Here is a 23,499-nt window from a genome sequence, read left to right as displayed (position 1 = left end):
TCTTGAAAAGGCAGAAAAGTATATAAAGACTGTTTACATTATTATACACATTCATCAGGCGACCAAACTTGTACAACATTATCGTAGAACGAACATGTTGCGATGAATTTCCCATCGAATGACCAGTCACCGCCATAACACATACTCTGATGATCTTGTTTAAAATAGTGAGTAACTGTAAAACTATCCTGCTTGACATCGATTATTCTGGCACCATCGTACATACAACAACTGAGCAATCTATCATCTATTGGACTTGGAATTAATCTCCATACCCCACCACCCAAGTTTTCTTGCGAAATAACTTTAGGTATATACCCAGAAATCAAGCTTGGATTTGATTTATCGATTACTCGCAAATCCCAAACTCTTAAATTATCATCATATGAACCAGTCCACAAGGTATTCAGACCGGTTTTGTTCCAGTCATCATTAGGTGATAAAATTGACACAATCCCAGCATCATGGCCCCGACGCAAATTCCAAATTTGTTGTTTAGCACGCAAATCATGAGCAATCAATTGAGAATCATCACCTCCAGTATATACCACATTAGATAATTGTCCTATTTCACCAAAAGAGCCAGTCCAACATTCTAATTCATGACAAGTATCCAAGTAATCAATCTGTAATTTTTCTAAATCAAACAAACCCAGATAACCATTCGTGAAAGTAAGTAAAACAATCGAACCATTGTTATCGTTATTGGGGTTGAAAAAAATTGAGGTTATCAATGTATCCTTATCGATGTTTGCGTCATGGCATAATTCCAATGTACTATTGTCAAACTTCCATATTAGCAAATGTCCATTTGAATGTGCAGAAACCAACATTTGGGGATCAGATGGATTGAATTTAAGATCTAATATTGCTCCTGAAGTAGCAGTACTGGATATTAATGATAGTTTATTGTCAAGGAAACTGTAGTAATCTAATGAACCATGTCGAGTTCCATCGTCTTCTAATTTATAAGTTCCAATGAATATTTTTGTGCTATCCAGAGGGTGAATTCGCAAGCAACATGGCGGAAGGGCAGTTTTTATTATTTCTATCCTTTTACTGTGTGGTAATGTTTCCATAATTGGTGTATAGATGAAATTAATTTGCAACAGGAATTTTCATCAAAAAACGAAAATACTGAATGGAGAAGGAAAAAAAAAAAAAAAAAAAAAACACAAGAGAAAAATCAAATCAAATCAAAGCATAATCATTCTTCTTCTTTTTATTAATCATTACGGCTACAATGGGGTTGTATGCTAGATGGATGGCTCTTCCGTTAAAGGTCCGATATTACGTTGGGTTCTCAACAATTGGATTTGCATTGTTAGGAGATTACGTGACATCAAGAATTAATGACGAAGTTCAAGCAAGAAAAGAAATTGAAGAATCTTCTCCTCCACAATCAACGAACCAATGATATTTTTTTATAAAAGAAAATCTATCGTCATGATTCGATAGATAAGTTTTGGCCAAACATATAATAACTAGAGAACAGAAAATGGAGGATAGGGAGAACATAGAGAAACTTTCAAAAAGTAGTTTATAAAGTCACAGAAACTTTTAATTATCTTGTATTTAGGGCAATAAACAAACATACATACATATATATATATGAGTAAAAAAGGCAAACCAGATTAAACTAAAAAACACAAACAAATTTTAAATAAATAATTTTAGAGTTTTGAAAAACAAGCATATCTCATAATTATAAAAAATCTTTAGGTAATGAAACAATCTCCTAGTATTTGAGCAATCCCTTTTGGATAAAACCCTTTCTAATGGAACTGATAAACTCCAAGAATTTAGCAGGATTAGAATCAATTCCTCTAGAGTAAACAAACTTTGAAGCTAAATGAGTAGCAAAGATGGCTTTCAAATAAGCTTCCGGAACTCTAGATAACACATTTTCAATACCAACCTTTTCTAATAACAAAGGTGGCAATGAATCCAACAATACAGCATTTCTAAATTCAATATCGTCATTCCACAATTCCTTCGAGTTGGCCAACTCGTCTCCCAATTTGTTAATGGCAACACTCAATTTATCAGATAATATAGTGAATGGAGTACCCGTTTCACCCTTCAATTTCCACAAGGCTTCAAATTCGGCATCAGCATTACCAACAATTATTTTTTGAACGTCCTTAACATATTCTTGGTAGAATTGTGGTTTGGCTTTGGTCTCGGGATCAACACACATGTTTTCCAAAAATCCTTTATCGTCAAAAGATAAAGAAGCCAACACTTCTAAAGACGAAGAAGTAACACCACCCTTGTTAGTAGAAGCATCCTTGAGAATAATAATTCCTGCTTTTTCTAAAATTAATTTTGCCGACTGAGTTATAAACAAGTTAGCACCTTCGACAAAGTAAGGAACAACTGATTTACCAGTCTTTTCATCAATCAAGTCATGAACATTGTTAGTATCAATTGCTGCTGGTCTACCACCACATGGAACGAAAAGATCAACACCGCCGACACCATATTGTTGTTTTAATTTCAAGTGGAAAGTATTTCTAAAGGCAACACCACTGGTGACAACTTCTCCACTTGGTAACTTAACATCCATATCATCAACCAAAACAACATAACCTTGTGGAGATAATTTGGTTTTATCATAATGTTCAATCATCTTTCTTTCTTTAGCCAATCTAATCAATTCTTGTTTATCCAAACCTTGAGGGTCACAAATGACACCGGATCCATCAACTATACCAACGTAGTTTTCCTTTCTTGATAACAATATTTCGTTAGATCCCAAATCACCGTCAGGACCACCAGTTTGGAACTTACGAATCTTAGCATCATCAATATCCAATTTTTCATAGATTTTGTTGACATAGGCACGAACAGACAACGTTGTCATACCATACTCGTCATGAGGTATACCGCCCAATTCTGGAGATTTACCAGTCAAAAAAGATTTCCACCATGGTGCACCTCTTTCTCTCGCATGTAACGTAGCCCAATCAACATAACCAGCAGTACCTTCATCTGGACCCAAGAACAAGATTTCTGGCTTGGCATACAAATCAACATAATTATCTTTGACACCTGGAATGTTTTGTTTCAAAAGCAAATCGATCAATGCATCAATATACTTTTCGAAGCAAGCTTGTGGACGGTCTTGAGCTGCACCTGGATCCAACAAAATAACACCTTTGGACCCACCTTCTGGAATGTCTTTGTTCTTACGTTGTTGTGTGTTAGCCAAGTTGTAGTTTTCGTCAAATAAATTACGAGCATTGACATTATAAGCATCCAAAGACCGCGATCTAACAATTCTAATACCACCACGGGCGATATCTCTAAATCTAATGTGGAACCCTCTAAAATCAGAACCAACAACGAAAAACATACCATATGGACGTTCAGGATATTCAGATTCTGGTAAAAATGATGGATTTAATCTGAATGACAAAGCAACTTTGGTTGATGTGTAGAAATTAGTTTTCAAGATGGATTTGTTAAAAGTGTACAAAGCTCTCAACACAATGGCATGATGCTCATTTTGAGAACATTCCCTGCTCAACAATTGTTCAAATTCTTCTTCAGATCCAACAGGAGTGATTTGGGATAATCTTTGGTAGGATAACGTCTTTTCCATAGAAGATCTAATGTAATGAACATCAGCAAATTGACGATATAATTTACGAACAATTTCTCTTCTGCTGTCAAAAACTTCCTTGATGTAGTCTTGTGTGTAAGTTTCAGCTCTCAATCTTTTCTTTAAACTGTTTAATACTTCAGCATGTTCAATTGACTTGGAAGGATCTAACAATGAAGAAAGCTTGTTATATTCAGGGCCCAAACGATTCAAGAAATGGGTGACAAAAATAACACCCGATTGAGCATAGATTGATTCTTGCAATGATAATTCGCCTTGAATGAATCTATGGTGGAAGTAATTGTGTGGAATACAATACAACAATGAAGCTTCTTTGATGACTTGGTAGATTGATAAATCAACTGGTGATTTTCTCAGTTTTGAAGTAACATACATGGATATTATGGTGACACCGTTGGAAAACTGTTCAACATACTTTCTGGTGACTTGCAATTTGTAGTAATTAGCCAAATCACTCAAAGCTGAATTGTACCTTGCAGAAGTTTTTTGCTTGTAACCAATTACCACTCTATATTCTTCGGAGTCCTCAAGTGGGAAATGTTTGATGACAGGACCAGTAGTATTTATGACATCTTTGACAATGGAAGTATACAATTGCTTGGTGTTAGCCGAGGCAATCTTCAAAAAAGTCTTGTCACCAATTTTTTCTAAATCGGTTTCATTTGGAGCAACTTCCAGTATGGTGTAATTGTTTTTATAAACGAAAAATAAACGAACATATTGGTCGCGCAACTCCTTGTTTTGTTGGTAAACCCCCAGTAAAATAGGATCAGATTGGTAATTCAATGGGGCACTGAAATATTCAGTACGGTAACTGTTGGTGGTGGTGCTTGAAGGATCAATATATTTATCGTCAATTCTCTCTTCAAATTGGTTTCTTTTATAAGATTCAGCATCAACAGTGTCGAAAAAGACTGCATGGTCTTCAGCTTCCCTCTTGTAGGAAATCAATGGTTGCTCACCAAAACTAGAATAAGCTTGCACTTTACAGGAATATAAGGCATGGATGTGAGAAGCAATATCTTCAGGCAGTGATCTGGCAAAGAACACATCATCGATACCTAACGATTCATAGAACCATTTTGCTTCCGATTCAATAAGAGATTCAGGGATAAAACCTGTGGAATCCAAAACATCCAAAACTTGATCAAACTGATCCTTTTTACCACTGAAAGGGGAGTCAATGTAGTCGTGTTTCAAACTAACTTGGGATGAAGTGTTTGATGTGGTTCTGTAAATGTTTAAACGAGAAACCCCGTTTTCAAGTGATGCAGAAGTCATGATTAAGTATGTGGGGTTGTTTGTAAATAGTGCTTGTTTTAATCTTTCACTGTGGTAAAAATCTTGATATTAGTAACTGATCAACTATTTCTGGTGTAAGTGTTGGGTTGAGCAGTAGGATAGTAGATTGTTCAGAATTAAAACTAACAGTTGTTGCAGTTGTGATAATAGCAGCTTCAGTGTGAAATAACCTTTCGAATGTACTTTAATTGTAAAACCAAAAAAAAAAAAAAAAACCAATTCAACCAGTAAAGAGCAACGAATAAGGAGGGAAAATTTGACTGTATTTATAGTTGAAGTTATTGTTTCTTGGCTATTACATTGAAATGAACCAGAAGGTAGAAAAAAAAGGTGGGGGGAAACAAGGAATACAGCCAAATAATATCCAGTATACAAAAATAACAATCCACCATTGTGCCATTCTTACCCCCCTCTTATTACAGGAGTATTTGGTAGTTTTCAGAGCTAATAAGAGAGGTTTTTTAGTGGATAAATATTCGATGTGGCATTTTTTCCTCTCCTGTCCCAATTGTCTTGAATCAATAAATACCTCAGAATACTGCATACACTTAAATGGTACCCAAATCTGGTTATAGGCATAACCTGTCCCACATTTCGGTGGTTTACGGACTTTCTTTTAGTTATTATTTTTGGCAGTAGGCGAGAAAGACGTGCAAAAACAAATTCTCTTTGAAAAATCTGAAAAATTCTAAATGGATCTAATACTCCCCACACTGTGTCGATAAAATGAACTCTGAAATATTCACAATTATATAGATCAAGAAAATACGATATATAGAAAGATAGCTAAAACGGGGCAGGGTGCCCAAGGAAGCCAAAAAAAAAAAAGATATGTTATACAAGAAGATCAAAGGTGCAAAATCTAGGCATAGAACCTGTCAATATTCACAAGGTCTATACTCGGTAAATTTTTAAAGTAACAACAACAACACAAACAGTAAACAGGGGGAAGCCTCGTTTTCTAATAAACAACATTAGTCTACGTTGAAGGGTTGCATTCTCATTCCGTTCGACCATTTCAAGGAACATTGAGAGCAAAAGCAAACTTCTTTCCCCTTTTACCCCAACAATTTCGTTTTACAGAATCTTGTTGCTTTTTCAATAGAAGATTCTCTTTTTCTTGTTTGAGTATTTGTGCTACTACCAGTTTTTGGCTTCCAACAAACTCCACAGTGTATATATGTGTCCATTTATTAATTATTATAGTTTTGATCAACCAACAAAAAAAAAAAAGGAGTTGAGTTTCTCAAAACAACTAACCAAAGCGAAGTTTAACTTGCACCTCTCTTAAGAGGAAACGCCAAAATAAGAATATAATCCCGCAAACTCTTGGTGTGACCTGTAACTACTTGAGTGACGATTATAATTCAAACACTAACCATTGAAACGACAGCAATTCAACCATTGTCAAAAAGTGTGACTAGTTTATCAAAGCACCCCGAAATAAGCAATAACAATAACAACAGCAAACACTATTTACCGAATGATTGTCATTCAGAAATAACCAAACTCTACTCTTTACTGTTCCAGTTTCTCGTTGGATTGAGTCAGTTGGTGAGAACTAGCGCCAAAAGATTTTTCTTCCCCCCACCAAAAAAAAAAAAAAAAGAAAAGAATTAGAATTAGAAAAAAAAAACGTTTAAATCTTTGCTTTCAGGAATTCTTATATTGAGCCTCTTGTAATTCTTGTGGCATAACTAATTGGGGAAAATGCCGCTTGGCGAAATTGAAGAACTGAAAGGCAATAGGATATTGGGAAGTGGTTTTGTCGACGAACTAATTTCAATTACCTCAACAAAATGCCTCAAATAAGCTAACCAAGGCGTACAGGTTGTATAATAGCACAACTTTAAAGACTAGAAACTTAAACAATTACTATTTTGTCAATGGCATTTTTGTTCAATTTCCCCACAAAATGTGCAAAGATTCTATTTTTGAGATGTGTTTAGTTGAAATTGTCATTACTTTTCCTTTCCATTTTGATAGTTCCTAATTAATTTACAGTTTCTCCTTCTTGGAGGGACAGTTCTTCGAATAGAAGAGAGAGGGGGACTCAAAGTAATTCGAAACTCCACATAAATAATGGATACATCAGTACTCCAAGAGTTTTTTTTGAGAAACTGACGGAAAGCCGGAACAATGAAGTATTCGCCTGTAGTAGTGTTATTTTTTTTTATTTTTAGGTCTACTGAGGAACTGACTACAAGTTGGTAACAAGTTTATGTCGATACAAGTTCAAGAGCGGATCGTAGCAGCGAAACTATTATCTCATTGAAGTAGAAATAATCAAACTCTTTGTTATACCCGTACTTTCCCGGAGAAACGCTTCTGGTCCACTTCTTCTTCTGCCCTAGTTTCTACTCCCCTCCTTCCCCCTCCAATGTTATTTATTATTTCAACTTTGATCAATTCCCCCTGTGCAGTTCTCCACAATTCATTTCTACACTACTGTTAACATATTATATGCTGCAAAATTAAATAACCAAATCCCCTCCTCCAGTTGCAAATTACAGTTCAACAAGTTCGACATTTATTCATACATTTCAACCTATAACACTTAATAAATCACATTGAGAGGGGACTTCCTTTTGTTTTCTTTCAATCACCTTAATACTGGTAATCTCTACCATCCATGATCAAATAACATGCTAACACTTTCACCATTATTAATTCTTCTTATAGCTTCAGCAAACACTCTACTAACATCCAAGACTTCCATTCTATCACCTAGTATTTCCACATGCTCTGATTGCGGCGTCGAATTTGTAACCACTAATTTATCTATGGCACTTTGTTGGATTCTATTTATGGCATCACCACTGAAAATACCATGAGTAACCAATGCATACACATATTCGGCACCCTGATCCTTCAATAATTTAGCCGCCCTGGTAATAGTATACGAAGTGTCAACTAAATCATCAACCAAAACACAAACTTTACCAGCAACATCACCCACCAACATGGTAGTTGCTACCATTGTCGGCTTATGTTGAGAATTATAATGATTGTGACTGTGACTGTTACTCATGGATGTCAGAGGTGGATTTTTTGGCATCTTTGCTCTTCTCTCCTTATGAATCAAGGCAAATGGACAACCCAAAGAATCAGCAATAGCAGTTGCTCTTTTGGCCCCACCTGAATCAGGACTAACAATCACACAATCTTTGTAATTAGGAATGAAATTGATTATGTAGTGTTTCAAAATGGGCTTGGAATATAAATTGTCCACAGGGATATTGAAGAATCCTTGAAATTGTGGATCGTGCAAATCCATAGTAATAACCCTATCAGCACCTGCAGTAGTCAACAAATTGGCTATCAAGGTTCCATTAGGAGAGATCCATTGTTTGTAACCACTTTCAGTTTTACCGTGAACATCAACTTGTGGTAGAAAATTTGTTGCTGAAGCATTCGTAGTAATCAACTTTGGTGTATATTTCTTTGGAATTGGCAGTTTAATTCCAATGTTACTGCCACTAATATTGTTGACACCAGTTGCCGCAACTGCTTTGTTTTCCAATACTATCGACGACGCCAGAGAAAGAAATGATTTTTCGCTGCTTGATTTGGACAATGGATTTGGAGTTGCAGGAGCACTTTCAAAAGTATATTCTTCCTTTTTTGTACTGATACTTGGAGCCCCAGTAGCATTAGCAAGATAAGGTATATCAGGTTGTCTTGAATAAGGGAACAAGGGTAAAACTGCAGTCACCCTTTTAGCACTTGCAGTTTTGCATGCAGCTATAGTGATCAATAGCTCAAAAAAATTATCATTGACATGTCCACATCCACTTTGAATAATAAATACATCTTTTTCTCGAACACTATTTTTAACTTCAATTGATATTTCACCATTGGAAAATTTACGAGAATCCACGAGACCCTGTTCTAGTGTCAAGCTTCGACAGATCGATCGAGTCAAATTAGGGTGAGATGAACCTCCCAATACAATCAAGTCTCTCATATTAGTTTGCTTTGTTGTGTGAGTTGGGTACTACTTGCTATGGGGATGAGATGAATAGAATTTTTTTTTTCTTTGTCTACCTCGAGCATTTCAATTCATCTAATTCGCACGTTCCAACACCAGTCCAAGTTTCAACACAAAAAAGAAGGAAAGACAAAGAGAAAAAAAAAAAAAGGCAATTGGCAGTCATTCTTTGTTATATGTACTAAGTTAATTCTTGTATTTACTACTATAACAAATAGAAAAAAAAAAAAAAAAAAACCCCAAAAATACTCAATACCTTATTTCATAGGATCCAGATTGAGTGCCATATTTAACCCATTTCACTGTTCTATAATTGTTTTTCTCTTGAACTCTTAAAAACTTTACTGTTAAGCCAGAGCTGGAAAACATATCCAAAAAGAAATCTAACTTTATAGGAGGTCGAGTCCAATATAATAATTCGTCTGAACTCAGATCAGTTTCGATTTCAGCAGTAAGAACATGTTCTTGTTCCCCGAAAAACTTGTTACATTTCCAAGAAATCAGATTGTCCTCAGGATGAAATTTTGTTTTACCTATCGAGCTAGAAAGGTTGGAAAGTAATGTTCCTCCTCTCGGTGTAGGAATTTTTAATGAAACATTTGTAGCAGGTAATTTTTCAGGGAAAAAGGATTTGATTCGAATCTTGTACATTAATTTGCTTCGACCAATTTCTTGAACTTGTGGATATACTTTAAAAGGAACATTGATGTTCAGATTACAATTATAACTCATTAATTGGAATTCACCATCAGGTGGGACAAATTGTATCGCCCTTTCAGTTTCAAAAACATTCAATTGAACACACTGATGGAACTTTGAATCTTCAAGAGTGACGGCGCCATCTCGTGGTTCATCGTTGGAAAGCAAAATAGTATTATCGTTGAATCCAAACCTACATAATGGCATCCCCGATAAATGTGTTTTCATTTGTATTGAACCATCAACGTATGCATTCAAAACATCGGATTGTGAATTCATCAACACGTTAACCCGTTCAGTGACATTAAGGAAAATTTCGTTGCGTCGATACTTAATTCCTGATGATCTCCATGTAATGTTTTCCTCTGCCGATGATTTTCTGAACGAGCTATTGCTGCTATTATTACTGGTAGTATTGGTGGTTCCAGTGGTACCACTTTTACCTAACAATGGATTGATTGTTGATCTTCTCTTCAATGGAGAAATCTTGAAAATACTATCATCAACATTTATGTCATCAATATACTTCTTTAAATAATTCAAATCCAAATTTATCGGGAATCCAAATTCACACACTTCACTTAATATTTCATAGCATAATGCGAAATTATTGATTATATAATTATCAGTTAACTCCACCAATTGTTTCTTTTTATCTCGTCCCAATACTGTACGTAATAGTGCTTCCAATTTATATAGAAATTCCATAATCAAAGAACAATCTTGATTCGATCTAGTAACAGCAGTAATCCAAATTTTCCCCAGTTTGATATATATGAATGATGTTGAACCTAAAGTTAAAACAGGCGATCGGTACTCTTTGGCTCGATTGGTTGAGGTTTGACTAATCACTTGAATTCTAAACACATCCGATATATTCCGTTTGATGCCATCTTTGTATAATTTGGATATCAATATGTCCCCTTTAGAATCATAAATAAAGATTGCCGTAATCATTTAAAATTGAATTGAAAAAAAAAAATATAGCAAAAGTCTAGGGTATTAGGAAGTTATGTATGTAAGGAATTGTCGAAGAAGTTAGATTTAAATGTCAGTTTTTTTTTTATTTTTTTTGGTTTTGGTCTCCTTTTTTTTTTTTTTTTTCATTTGGATCGGGACGCTCTTTGTCGACTGACTATTTTTAGATTTACCACGACAGTTGTTAGACGCGTAAATACTTGGTTTCATGCATACTGACTACAAATTTATTTTACTAACCATGTGCGTGAATACAGTACTCAATTATAACATTACTATACACCAGCAGTCTTTTCCTGATCGTCATAAGTATCATCAGGTTCGTCTTCGTCGCTCTGATACATCAATCGAAGTGCAGATTCCAATGTTTTCTTCTTTAAATCAGCACTAGGAGCATTGAGCTTGACATTATTGCTGAGATTTCCTTTCTTTTTTCCTGAAAAGATCTTGTAAGATCCAGTAAAAGTTTTGGTATTAATGTTATTAGAAGCTGTACTGTTGTTGGCCCTTTTCGGTATTTCAATCTTATCGATCAACTCCGGATTCTCTAGTAATAAATTTGTAACGTGCTCTACATCACCATTATGTTGCTTGAGTATGATTTTGGCTTTTCTTTCTGTCATATTAGGCCATAAATCAACTAAAATCGAAATACCTTCGATATTATCTTCGTAACCGTCCAAATCGTCATCATCATAACTGCCATCCTCATCGATATTGATATTTCTCAAGAATGGCAACTTTTCTTCCAAATTAGGAATCAATTCCTTATATGGTTCAGAAATAATGATTGAGCTAAACAAGGGACAAACATTAAATGCAGCAATCGAAGTGATTCCCAAATTCATTGTCAAAGTGGCCAATTTCCCTGTCGAGAGTGAAATAATAGATACAATCATAATGTCCTTTATAATACCAGCATTGACACTTTTACCGTTGGCATACCCCTTTTCTAATAACTCTATCCATGGGACATTAACGAAATTCTCTGCAAAAGGCAATGATCGATTTCGCTTCTTGTTGACACTTTTGTTCGATCCCATAGAAAATGTACTTGTCCTAGTAGTGTTTTGTCCCAACAACATAGATAATATCACAAGATCTTCATTCTTGGTAAATTTCCCATTAGTTACAAGTGAGTCTAAGTGTTTTTGTACCGACGAAATAGAAGATATATTCCCAGATTTTTTATTGTCGTTAAACTCTGATTTAAAAGTACCGTCAATTAGTCCTCTTACAGTACTGATATTTTTCGGGGCATAGATCTTTGTGAAATTCCAAATCACTTCTCCAGTTAAATTCAATTTGACAAAACTATATTTTTTAATCAATTGGAAAACATACGCTTTTAATATACTCGTATTCTTTTTAATATCAGGGTTAATGGCACCCAAAGAGAAGATTTTACTTTCTTCTTCACATGTTTCAAATAAGAATACTTTCAAAAACAATTGCAATTGTTTTTGTGACTTAACAGTCAATTTGGGGGTTTCTGGGTCGAGTAAAACTGTCATGAGATGAATGTAGGCCTCAAGTAAATGCACCCATATGACCGGATCTTTATCAATTAAAGATGATCGAAGCTTGAATGGTGGATAATGTGGAATAGGAATGTATACGGTATCTTCAGTATTATTCATATTGTAACCAACTGACAAATGAATGAAGCATAAACGTTAACTTGTAAATTGTAAAAAGAAAAAAGTGACACATGAAATGTACTTGCACTGTTTGGTATTACTTTTTTTTTTTGTTTATCTTTTTTACTCTCAGAATTTTTTTTTTTTTTACCTGGCCCCCTTTATGTACCCTCCCTCTTGGAGTACCAGCATATCATAATCCACCCATAACATTCCCTCATCTCACTGAGCATAGTTCGCTTATACTTGTGAATACTATTTTTTTCATGGTTTAATTTTCTATGGCCTTTCCAAAATCAACAAATAAGCATTGTGACGCAGTGGAAGCGTGCGAGGCTCATAACCTCGAAGTCCCTGGATCGAAACCAGGCAATGCTAATTTTTTTTGATTAATTTCATAATCATACATTTATATTAATGTTAAACCACAATACAAACCATATCTAGAAGTTAAATTTACTTAATATAAAGTCTATCTTTCATCCCAGAATTTCCGCAACTTTTCTCCTGCCTCTTTGTAGAGCAATATATCATCAGAGCTCAAGATAGGAAATTTTCTACCTACCTCTACTTTATCCAGAACTTCACCTAATTTAATCAAATCATTGGAATAATTAAAAGCATCCACTACACCTATGGTATGATATGCTCTTGTGTTCTTTTTCTCCTCGTATCTTTTATTGACCCACTCGCTTTGCTTTGATCTTGGAGGTAAACTGATTTTGCCCGTCAAATACCTGCCTAGCAAAACAGCTTGATACTCAAACACCCTGAAGGAAATACCATCAATCGGAACACCAATTATTGTAATTAATGGTTCATTGATCAAAAAAGTGTGTTGGTACAAGTTTGGGATTGTTATGCCTTCTGTGATTTGGTTATTAGTTAATCGATTCAAGTATGGATATGAAAACAAATAACCTGTACAGTAAATAACGTAATCTGGATTCTCCAACGACGTACCGTCTTCAAAGAAAACTTTAATACTGTCTTGATTTGATTCAAATTTTTCAATTTGTGGTTTTTTAACAACATTGGTTTTCTGAGTAACAAATTTGCTATTATCAAAGTTTCTTACTGATTGATAAACTGTAGTGCCTTCTTCTCTTGCAATGAATTTTGTCAAATCAGCCCCAGAAGCACGAGATCCAACAACAACAACAGTTTTGTTTTTATAGGATGACGAGTCTCTATAAAATTTGGCATGCTGTATTATCTGGGGGTGTTTTTCTTGGACTGTTTTCAAACCTGGAACATGAGGAATGAACGGAACATGGTAATGACCAGTGGCTACCACAACAGTATCAAACTCCTCTTGATACCATACATCGCGATTGTCATCTTGAGGATTGCGAACAGTTAATTTGAATCGATATGGTATTTTGTCATCTCCGCTCTCCTTATCATCACGTTCAATTCTTTCAACATCTTCAACAGTAGAATTCAATCTCAATTCGGCTCTAAAGTCATTCAAATTTTTCTCAAAATATTTCTCAATATAATCTTGAACAATACTTCCCTCAACATATTTTCTTGCTTCAGCGTCACCTTCAATGTTCCACTTATTGACATCACTGTATGTCATCATTTTTTCAATGATGTTGGTAGTGATTCCATAGTAACTTGGTGTTTCAATAAACCTCTCTTGAGTATTTTTAGGCAATACAATTTTCTCAGTTTTTTCCTGTTGTTGATGAAAGGGATTAGGCAATTGTGGATCACTTTCCAAATTGAAACTACCCGATTTAATAAGATCATTGGGTGTCGATCTAATGTCTTTATTGAAAAGCCAAATGCCACCTAGTTTCTTTTGTCTTTCAAATACAACTATCTTTTTGATATTAGATGGCTCTTTTAATAAAGTGTCTAGAATAATTGCCCCAGAAGCTCCACCGCCTATAATAGCCACAGTTTCTATCTGGGACGAAGGAATCTTGACAGGATTCTCGTAATCTAAATCAGATAAAGATGGCATTTTAAAAATAATATTTCTGAGTATAGGTAATAAACTACGGGCAAAAAAAAAAATACCCTTAATTCGTGGGAAACGTTACGGGTTTATATAAACAAATAGATTTAGTAATACAATCATTATCCACACTTTGATAATGTTATCTCAAAATCGATTTTTTTTTTTTTTTTCAGTATTTTGCTTAATTTAATTTATATTGCGAAATTCGCAGCCACAGTCGGTTATAATTACGATATGATTCTTACCGGCTTTGTTCTTTTTGTTGTTTCAAACAATACTCTACATCTGAAGCAAAAGAAAGGGGTATAATCAGATTTGTAGCAATGCTTACATTTGATTGGCTTGTATATTAACTTTAAAGTTTTCTTTAGATACCATCTGTGAATTACGGATATTTAGTCCACAAGATCCAACCAAAAAAAAAGTAAAAATATAAATTATCAATCGCAACAATCTATGTGTTTGCATCATGATTAGAATAGCCAAATTATTTATAATCATTACCAAGTATTGAGTTGCATGAAAAATGGTTCCACTTTAGAAAAATTCATATATCATTATTATCCTATATGAATTTTCAAAAAAATGCCACACATTTCTACTTGTTCAAAACAATCAACAAGACATTCATATTTAGAACCAGTAAATAGTGTTATCCAAACTGAAAATCGAATGATCTGATTAATTTTAATAATGCCACTGCAAAAAATACAAAGTAAAGAAAAGAGTTCCAATAAGTTTCAAAAAAAAAATATATATAATTAAAAAAGTACAAATCTATTTAAATGTATCTACACTATAATCGCTTGCGAAAAGACAACACGATTATAGTCTCTGTATTGCTTTAATTAAATAAATATATTATAGTCCAGGTTGGATGAGTTTTTTGTGTCTCTCCAGTAGAATCATAATCCCTCCAACCATTGTTATTCGATTGACCATACCATTAAAAATAACCTACTAACTTAAGTACGTGGCCCATATGCATTAGAATTGTATTCTTGTTCATTTTCACCACGCAGTCTAAAATACAAGGAATCCTCATCATACGAATTAGAGTCTTGAACACCGGTATCTCCTTCACGAGCTCTGTATTCATGACCCATCATTGCCGTTTTTCCAAGATCAGCCAATTCCAGGTCTTTCCCGTTAGGGGGATTATTTTTACCAATAACGTCAGACTTGGATGCCTGACGATTTAGAAATGAAACTCGATCATCTCTCATTGGTTGGTATCTTGAGTCAGGGTTATCACGTAACAAGGCTAGAACACAGGTGATAATAGTAAATAACAACAAGAACAATGCAAATACTGCATTCAATATGAAATAAACCACGGCCATCATCGAGGACACAACATTAGGCTGTCCAAAGACATTAGAAAAAAACATAAAGAATAATGCGTTGATAAAATTCATTATACTAATGATGATATTGAAAACATTTGTTCTTTTATCCATAAATGGCCGGATCCATATTAAAATTACCAAATGGATTAACTCGATTGCCCATACAATAACTGATTGGGGCTTGCCATGGTCCTGTAGCACTGCCACAATCAACGACTTGAGAAAAATGTACGTTGTTGAGACGAGTATATACCAGTACTTGTCGGCACGATATTGGAAATAAAGAAACCCAAATCGATTTAAAAACTTCCTGTCACCAAACAACAAATATGCTGGGTTTTTATGTTCACGAACAGATTTAGTACCCAAGAAACAGACTCTGACAGCAGCTTGAATCAACAACACCACTGTAACAACCAACATAACCACTGCCACAACAACAATTCCAGCGGAGTCTATCACGGTAAACTCCCAAATGCAAAACAATCCAATTTGTGGCAAGGCAAGCATCAATATACGATAATTGGTACCTTTGATAATTGAAGCCCATTGACGACGATACTCTTTGAATTTCCCTTCCTTGATAATTTTGCTTCGAACCAAAATTTCAATAATCGCTTTAAAACTCATAAGACAAACTAATACCACAAACACAAAAAACAAAAGAAACTGAATGCTTGTCATAAACATGTCTGTAATTTCAATACGTGATAGATAGGCGACTCTTTGAATTCCTCGCAACACCAAAATTTTCCCAGACGATTCGCTCGATTTTTCATCTGTTGTATACAAGTTGGGATCCAAAGTACCCATAGATTCCGTGTCAAGCAGCACATTAATTCGTTTCGTCAAATGAGTCACAAATTCCGGCGAGTGATCAACTATTGCCATGGCTGAACGTTTGACAAATTTCTTGACAAATTTCTGAACTGAAATAGAAAGATATCTCGATTTCAAAATATCAGTGGGGGTTCCTCCAGTGGATTGAAGATACCAATTAGCAATGTCTTGTACAAAACCAACTCTCACAATACCCAATGACCACATAAAGTTTTGTGCCCAAGCAGCTGCCAATGGTGGAGTTCTAGCCACCGCCATCATCGCTGTGACAGCCAAAGACTGGAAGTAAACAAAGAGAGACATCGAATTTGAAGCAATGTGTGCTGCAGTGTTGGAATATCCAACGATGGAAATTACCCCCGAAGTTATAACCCCAAGACCAGATACAGCAGCAATTGGCCAACCTGCATACCTCGTTTGTACAGTTTTGCCGTTAGATAATGTGGCCTCGACACATGCTAACTGTTCGTATGTCTGTGTGTCATATATGACTGCTCGGACTCTGGCATCCAAATCAGGAATGGTGTAGGCGATACCAGGAATATCTTTGGTGACAGAAGAACCTAAGGTATACAGCGAATGCAAATCTAAATGGCCATTGGTGATAGGACATAGTGGATTATTTTGAGCATTGACGATTCCTGCGTACGAGATATCACACAACGAGATGTTTCTTTGCAATACATTTAGTCCATAGGCGATAACATTGACATTTACCCCAACTGTTTTATTGTCAATCGAGGATAAGGCAATAATATTGAAATCCACAGTATTATTCCCTGGATAGAATATTATGTCAAAAAATGAAGCAGTGAATTGTGAATTTTCCATACACGTTAAAAGTGACGACGATTTGATGTATCGTGAACCATTGACAATGGATACTAGGAACGCGACCCAAACCACGATTATTGATGATCTTGATATTATCATATGGAAAATATTTGCTCTAATATGCTTGAAAGAACTCAGGGTCGATTTTCACAAATGTAATAATTCGTTAAAGATGTTACGATGGAAAAAAAATTATAAGTAATTTAAACAATAATGGATCCGTGAAAACAATACAATTCGATAATACTCTGAATCTGTCAAAAGAAAAAAAAAAACAACAACAATAACAAATAGACGATGTCAAGGACCCTAAGATGATACTTAACACGCTCTGTGTGTATGTGAGCTTATACTTCTACCAAAGTCTTCTAAGAGCTCTCTCTTATGAGTATGAAAGAGTCAAAAGTTGTGAGGTGAATATTTTTGGTTGATATCTTGAACTATAGATATGCATGAGAAAAAGCTAAAAATAAGTAGCAATTGAAGTACCAAAAAAAAAAAAAACCTAAAATCGAGCGACACGAAGTAATAAAATGAAGAAGAAATTCATGCAGATCCCGCTCAATCCATTTAAAAGCTATTTCCACTTTTAGATTTGCCTAACATTGAAGGTATAAGTGTGTTTGTCAAGCACATCCAACCTATGTTCATAACACACATTTGAGATGAAGTGTTGATAGAAAAAGGTCAGGGGTGGCTGAACTTTCTTAATTGCATACATAAGAACAAGTCTAAAAAGCAATTGGCGTAGTAATAAAATCTAATTTCACAACAATCGCGTAAATCTGTTAAGGTGTATTTTCTCATACCTGCATGAAGCAGCACCATCATGCCTTCTAAATTGGTCTTTGTCAAAGATACACTACCACAAATTTGCATCAACAAAGTTGTAAGAGAATCCAGACATATTTTGTTCTTGCTAATAGGGCATTTATTTACCCTATTATAATATTCTGTTCTTGATAATATTTGTTTAATTGATCTTTACCACTGTTTTGGTAAACAATTATCCACAGAACTGGCGCTTTTGGGGATGGGAATTTATCAATTTAACTTTCTATCTATTCGATTTGCCATTGTTCTAGCCATAACAGTCATTAATAACCATTACAGGGGAAATGAAATCAGTTAGAGACTTTTTTGCAGCTCATCTCTATTTTTTTGCAAATTATGTAGAGTCATCTTCTTTAGAACATTGTTTTAAAAAAGCCGCATTTAGCTCCCAAATGAGAAATCAACCACGTGCTCCAATTAATTCTTTTTTTGTTTTTTGCCATTTGGATTGGCTCTTGCAAAATCAGTGTGTGTGTGTGTGTTTAAAAGCCCACACCTGCTGTGGGGCTAAAATGGGAAATAATTTTTCAAGTTTAAATCATCTCTTTGATTTTTTTCTTTCCCTTTTTTTTTAATTGTTTTGTTAGACTATATCTTCGATTATAATGGTGGTTCAAAAAGAATTAGATTTAAACAAACCATTAGATGCTAATGCAGCGCCAGTGTTGACTAAGACAACATTGAAACCGGAGTTTTCAAAAGCCGCCATTGTTTTGCACGGAGATCGTTACAAGCAATTACAAGCCAAATTAACCAAGTATGTTTTATGGCATCCAATCTCAGTCGTGGTTTATACAACAGTACTTCCCGTGGTAGTAGGCTATGCCTTGTGGGATTATATTAGTATCAGCGATAATTTGATAGAGTTCTACCATATTATGATGAGAGAAAAGAAAGATTTTATATTCTCCTTTTTCACAGCGTTCCCGTTGTTTGCTAGTGTTTTTGCTTCCTTTGGATTTCTAGCCTATATAGTTGGAGAAGATATGGGGATTATTACTTCAAAATTCTATGCACAAAAGTATTGTGATTATATTTTCGGATTTGACATCAAATCATATTCCCAAAATGAAAATGGCAAAGACAAGAAATTAGCCAGAAAAAGTCTAGACACCCAATTAATTGTTTATCGTGATTCACCTATTGCTATTTGTACATTAGCCGTGGATGAAACCCAGTCAAGTGCAGCAAATTTTGTCGTGAGAATCACTGGGATTCATGTAAGAAAGGTCTTTCAAAAAGTTAACTTTGAAGAAGTTTTAATTGATTGGGCAGTTGTCCGGGCCAGAGAATTATACCAGGAATTTCTTACTTTGAAAAATTTAAAGACTCCTCCAGAAAATAGTTCGATATTAATCACCATAGATGCTTATTCATTTGACAATGCTTTTGAGAAATCATTGTACGCTCATGGGTTTAGAATTTTAGATTCGTCATTTGAATTGAACCCTTTCAACCCAACAGTCTCTTGGTATAAGGAAAAGTTGTACAGATTTTTAAATGTTTCCAGAGACACATTTGGATTAATGTTAACTATTGCCAAAGACGATATCGATTTAATTAACAGTGATACCAAACAAAACGACAAAAGCAAGATCAATAAAAGACATTAAAAACGACAAACGAAAAGGCATTTACCGCAAAGTATTGGTGTTTTAATAGGTTGTACTAATATTATATATATAACTATTTTAACTTTAATTTTATTATGCATGAGGTTTATTTAGTATTTATTATTTGTTCCTGCTTTATGCTAGATCAAAGGAATCTTTCTAATCCAATAAACCTGTAGTTTTCAGTTTGCGTTTTTGTTTTTGGATTCTAAATATTATTAACGCAAACCATACAATAACAACAGCAATTAACAAATACAAAATGTACTTCACCAAAACCAAGAATTTACCGAACCAATAAGTTATGAAATTAATATCTTCATGACCATACTTTTTCAATCGGTATTGTCTTTCTTGTTCTTTGATTCTTTTCTCAGCCATTTCCAACCGTTTCAAGGATTTTCTTCTTTCACGAGTTAATTTTTTCTTGAAAGCACGATGTCTTCCTCCTCCTCGTTTGTTTTCTTTAGCTTTGGCTTCTTCCTTGACTATCAGAGCAACTGATGAAACTTCGCTGTCATATTCATTTTGTTCACGAATCAATTCTTGCAATTCGTCAATGCTTTCAACAAACGTATTATCTGGTTTATACAACGCATACATTCTGTTCTCAATAATGTCAACGTTCTCCACTAATTGACCAGTTTCTGCTGATAATCCTAAATACTTTGTTTCTGGCAATTGAACATCGGTCAACGTGACACAGTTCTGCCATTGCTCGTGATGGCCATAATAATTAAAATCAATTGATAAATAGCCACTTTTGATATAGACCAATCGCATTTTTGTTTCCTTGGAATCTGGATTTAAGAGTTGCTTAGCTATACAACCAGCTAACCTAGTCTCGTATCCATCGGTGGCTTTATTATACATTGTGTTCCCATCTCCAAGCATCAAATTTACATAGGGGAATTGTCCACGTTTCCCATTTTTAAAAGTGTCCAACATGATACCTAACCCATTAAATCTATTTTGAATTCCAAACACATCACCGATATCGGAAGGTTTATCCAAAATCCAAATGGCCAACCCGTCTCCCACTAATCCATGCTTGACATCGGGGTTATGAATGTGGAAAGTCAATTCCATTTCAAAAGATTCCGCTTGTATAGGCCATTTACTAAACATATTTGATACTTGATGTGGTGAATTTGCTGTCAATCTGATAAAATCATGATTTCTGACTAATAAATTACCCTGTGAGTTCCAATTCTTGATATGGAATTGGGATTCATCCAAGTACGGTTGCTGAATTCTTTGTGGATCCAATTCGACTTTTTTTAAGGCCACAATCTGCGATGCTTTATTTTGTAACAATGAATTGATCTCTTCAGGAGTATAGGTGGAAGAACTGGAGAAGATTGACGAGAACCATTCTGTGTAAAAAATCCCATACAATAAAATAAACGCAAAAATTGCTAACAATGATTGTAAAGGTCGTGATCTTTGAATGGTATAAGATAGCGACATTGCAACTTCAAGATGTGTTGTAAAATGATCAACAACTAACTGAATATTGTTAAAGGTGGTTAGAGAGAACGAAAAAAAAAAAAAAAAATTCGACAAGTTATACACAAAAGAAATAATGGAAGTTTGATCTCAACAACTTACGCAGATGTTCTACACTTTTTTTTTTTCCTTCGTTCGGTATTGGGATTGTTCACGGCTTTGCTTGTACAATCATCGGTTCAACGATTGCTTAACTTTTCAAAGACTAGTGGAATACAACCATGGTGACACATTCATGAGTCCCCTTTACAAAGGAGGTACAAACGAATAAAGCTTTTTCCTTCTTATAATGGATAAATTCAACGATTGGCCATGTCAGATCAAACACGTTTTCGGTTATTTATTTGTTTATTTACCAAATTAAAGAATAAAGTTTCTATCTAAAAATTTGGCCATTTAATAAAACTAAGACAATTGTCTTTGCATATTTACATTAAATACATCTCTATGTACACGTAACTCAAAATCTCACCACTATTATTTGCCAAATACCACAGTTCTAAGAGCACTAAACAAATTTTCCTTCTTTTCACCATTGATTTCATTCATTAAACGTTCATAATAGTGTGGGTTACCCTTTGGTCTTAGTAATTTGTCATCCAATTCATAATATCTCTGATATTTGTCATTACACAAGTTTTTCAATGCAATGTATTGTAATTTCAAATCTTGTTCAGATATCTGGTTGACCTTTTGTAAATCGGAAAATCTTTTTATCTGAGTATCTTTGAATGAAGAATAATGCTTCAATTTCTCCTTTGGTAATGTGTTTAACAATGATATTATTTTCTTGGATATTTCTTGTTTCGATGACATTGTCTATATGCAAAAGGTACTTGTTCGATGATTAAGGATTACTTCTCTTTTCTGTGTATGAAATATTTTTTTTTTTTGTTTGGTAAAGAACCAGGGTAAATTGTCTTTGGTCGTGTGTAGTCGCCTAAAACCAACCACTTTATATTACATTATTAATCATTGAAAGGACCCAGGAATTACTAACAAAAAGCCGTGACAATTACAAACCAGAAGTCGATGATTCAGTTGAGACGAGTTTCAAATAAAGTACTAACCATGGTAAACTATTGCGTTGGCAAAATTTAGTATATCTTCCTTCTAATTCCCACATACATCAAATCAGATTTTCAAAAATTTATAGCACACTAATTCTGGGGATTGCTTTGGTTTAGAAAGATGACGCGTCTTGCAATAGGACCTTTTGATATAATCCAATAAGTGTTTCCTTTTTTAGTCCCCAATAATGGGTTCACTTGCAGTCTTTTCACATACAGGGTTTAATCTGGGGAGGACTGAAAATGCACACAAAAGAAAAAATAGAGTTGATTCATAAGTAATTTCTTACTAAAAGCTAGACCTGAATAAAACAAGCACCAATTGACCTTACGTAATTTAGAAATATCCTCAACTTAACTCACCTTAATTGCTCTGAATTTTAGGATACATAAATATCATAAACTTCCACCACCATACACCATTTTTCTTTTTTTCTTTCTGGGAATCTTGTTTTTTTTTTTTTTTTTTTTGCAATTGAATTCACCATTTAAACCCAAACCTTACAAAATGGCAAAAATTCCTTATCCACGATTAATTTTTGTCCGCCATGGTCAAACAGAATGGTCAAAAAGCGGTCAACATACTTCAACTACCGATATTGACTTGACTCCATTTGGGGTCGAACAAATGAGAAACACTGGTAGGGCCCTAATTGGACCTGATAATTTACAAATGATCAAACCAGAGAATATACGTCATATTTTTGTATCACCAAGAAAAAGAACACAACACACTTTACAATTGTTGTTGGAAAACGTTGACCCAGAAATTAAGGATAAAATTCCAATCGAAAAAGATGAAGATGTAAGAGAATGGGATTATGGTGATTATGAAGGCTTGACCAGTGCTGAAATCAACGAATTAAGAAAAAAGAAAGGGTTAGATGATAAAGATCACAAGTGGTCCATATGGAGTGATGGCTGCGAAGGGGGTGAACAGCATTATGATGTAGCAAAAAGATTGGATAGATTTATTGAAAAAGTTAGAGAGTTGCATCGTCAAGCAATTGCCAAACAAGATCCATGTGATATTATTGTCGTTGCTCACGGTCATGTATTAAGATGTCTAGGTGCTAGATGGGTTCAACGTGAATTGAATGTCAACCCACAATTGATTTTGGATGCTGGTGGTGTAGGAACGTTGAGTTATGAACATCATAATATTGATGAACCATCAATCTTCTTAGCAGGTGCATTCACGATACCAGTTGCTGAGCAATGTGCTGATCTCTAGATGCTA

The 23,499-nt window shown here is 34.6% G+C and overlaps 11 protein-coding genes and 1 non-coding gene across 12 annotated transcripts; 3 read left to right on the top strand and 9 right to left on the bottom strand. All coding sequences in view use genetic code 12, as the record gives it.

Moving 5' to 3' along the window:
* Window positions 1-41: 41 nt before the first annotated feature.
* Window positions 42-1,079, bottom strand: CD36_22150 (conserved hypothetical protein; the record flags this gene model as incomplete). The annotated part of the gene is made up of 1 exon (XM_002418645.1): window positions 42-1,079. The coding sequence occupies one exon, from the start codon at window positions 1,077-1,079 to the stop codon at window positions 42-44; it is 1,038 nt and encodes a 345-aa protein (XP_002418690.1).
* Window positions 1,080-1,738: 659 nt separating this feature from the next.
* CD36_22140 (NAD-specific glutamate dehydrogenase, putative) lies at window positions 1,739-4,909 on the bottom strand (the record flags this gene model as incomplete). The annotated part of the gene is made up of 1 exon (XM_002418644.1): window positions 1,739-4,909. The coding sequence occupies one exon, from the start codon at window positions 4,907-4,909 to the stop codon at window positions 1,739-1,741; it is 3,171 nt and encodes a 1,056-aa protein (XP_002418689.1).
* Window positions 4,910-7,553: 2,644 nt separating this feature from the next.
* On the bottom strand, window positions 7,554-8,897 carry CD36_22130 (phosphoribosyl pyrophosphate synthetase, putative; the record flags this gene model as incomplete). Its single annotated transcript, XM_002418643.1, has 1 exon — window positions 7,554-8,897. One exon carries the CDS (start codon window positions 8,895-8,897, stop codon window positions 7,554-7,556), a length of 1,344 nt encoding a protein of 447 aa, XP_002418688.1.
* Window positions 8,898-9,170: 273 nt separating this feature from the next.
* CD36_22120 (AP-2 complex subunit, putative) lies at window positions 9,171-10,577 on the bottom strand (the record flags this gene model as incomplete). Its single annotated transcript, XM_002418642.1, has 1 exon — window positions 9,171-10,577. The coding sequence occupies one exon, from the start codon at window positions 10,575-10,577 to the stop codon at window positions 9,171-9,173; it is 1,407 nt and encodes a 468-aa protein (XP_002418687.1).
* A 296-nt stretch (window positions 10,578-10,873) lies between these two features.
* Window positions 10,874-12,238, bottom strand: CD36_22110 (conserved hypothetical protein; the record flags this gene model as incomplete). The annotated part of the gene is made up of 1 exon (XM_002418641.1): window positions 10,874-12,238. The coding sequence occupies one exon, from the start codon at window positions 12,236-12,238 to the stop codon at window positions 10,874-10,876; it is 1,365 nt and encodes a 454-aa protein (XP_002418686.1).
* A 306-nt stretch (window positions 12,239-12,544) lies between these two features.
* Window positions 12,545-12,616, top strand: tRNA-Met (CAT). Its single transcript has one exon. It is a non-coding gene; the product is annotated as a tRNA-Met (tRNA).
* A 94-nt stretch (window positions 12,617-12,710) lies between these two features.
* Window positions 12,711-14,213, bottom strand: CD36_22100 (flavin-dependent monooxygenase, putative; the record flags this gene model as incomplete). The annotated part of the gene is made up of 1 exon (XM_002418640.1): window positions 12,711-14,213. The coding sequence occupies one exon, from the start codon at window positions 14,211-14,213 to the stop codon at window positions 12,711-12,713; it is 1,503 nt and encodes a 500-aa protein (XP_002418685.1).
* A 962-nt stretch (window positions 14,214-15,175) lies between these two features.
* Window positions 15,176-17,332, bottom strand: CD36_22090 (FAD transporter, putative; the record flags this gene model as incomplete). The annotated part of the gene is made up of 1 exon (XM_002418639.1): window positions 15,176-17,332. The coding sequence occupies one exon, from the start codon at window positions 17,330-17,332 to the stop codon at window positions 15,176-15,178; it is 2,157 nt and encodes a 718-aa protein (XP_002418684.1).
* A 1,340-nt stretch (window positions 17,333-18,672) lies between these two features.
* On the top strand, window positions 18,673-19,680 carry CD36_22080 (inorganic phosphate transporter, putative; the record flags this gene model as incomplete). Its single annotated transcript, XM_002418638.1, has 1 exon — window positions 18,673-19,680. One exon carries the CDS (start codon window positions 18,673-18,675, stop codon window positions 19,678-19,680), a length of 1,008 nt encoding a protein of 335 aa, XP_002418683.1.
* A 159-nt stretch (window positions 19,681-19,839) lies between these two features.
* CD36_22070 (lectin family integral membrane protein, putative) lies at window positions 19,840-21,150 on the bottom strand (the record flags this gene model as incomplete). The annotated part of the gene is made up of 1 exon (XM_002418637.1): window positions 19,840-21,150. The coding sequence occupies one exon, from the start codon at window positions 21,148-21,150 to the stop codon at window positions 19,840-19,842; it is 1,311 nt and encodes a 436-aa protein (XP_002418682.1).
* Window positions 21,151-21,666: 516 nt separating this feature from the next.
* CD36_22060 (cytochrome b pre-mRNA-processing protein, putative) lies at window positions 21,667-22,005 on the bottom strand (the record flags this gene model as incomplete). Its single annotated transcript, XM_002418636.1, has 1 exon — window positions 21,667-22,005. One exon carries the CDS (start codon window positions 22,003-22,005, stop codon window positions 21,667-21,669), a length of 339 nt encoding a protein of 112 aa, XP_002418681.1.
* Window positions 22,006-22,767: 762 nt separating this feature from the next.
* Window positions 22,768-23,493, top strand: CD36_22050 (phosphoglycerate mutase, putative; the record flags this gene model as incomplete). The annotated part of the gene is made up of 1 exon (XM_002418635.1): window positions 22,768-23,493. One exon carries the CDS (start codon window positions 22,768-22,770, stop codon window positions 23,491-23,493), a length of 726 nt encoding a protein of 241 aa, XP_002418680.1.
* Between the last annotated feature and the right edge of the window lie 6 nt (window positions 23,494-23,499).

This window comes from Candida dubliniensis, chromosome 2 (genome assembly GCF_000026945.1).
Source record: "Candida dubliniensis CD36 chromosome 2, complete sequence".
In the NCBI taxonomy this organism is placed as follows: Eukaryota; Fungi; Ascomycota; class Pichiomycetes; order Serinales; family Debaryomycetaceae; genus Candida; species Candida dubliniensis.
This window is presented reverse-complemented; position numbering and strand designations above follow the sequence as displayed.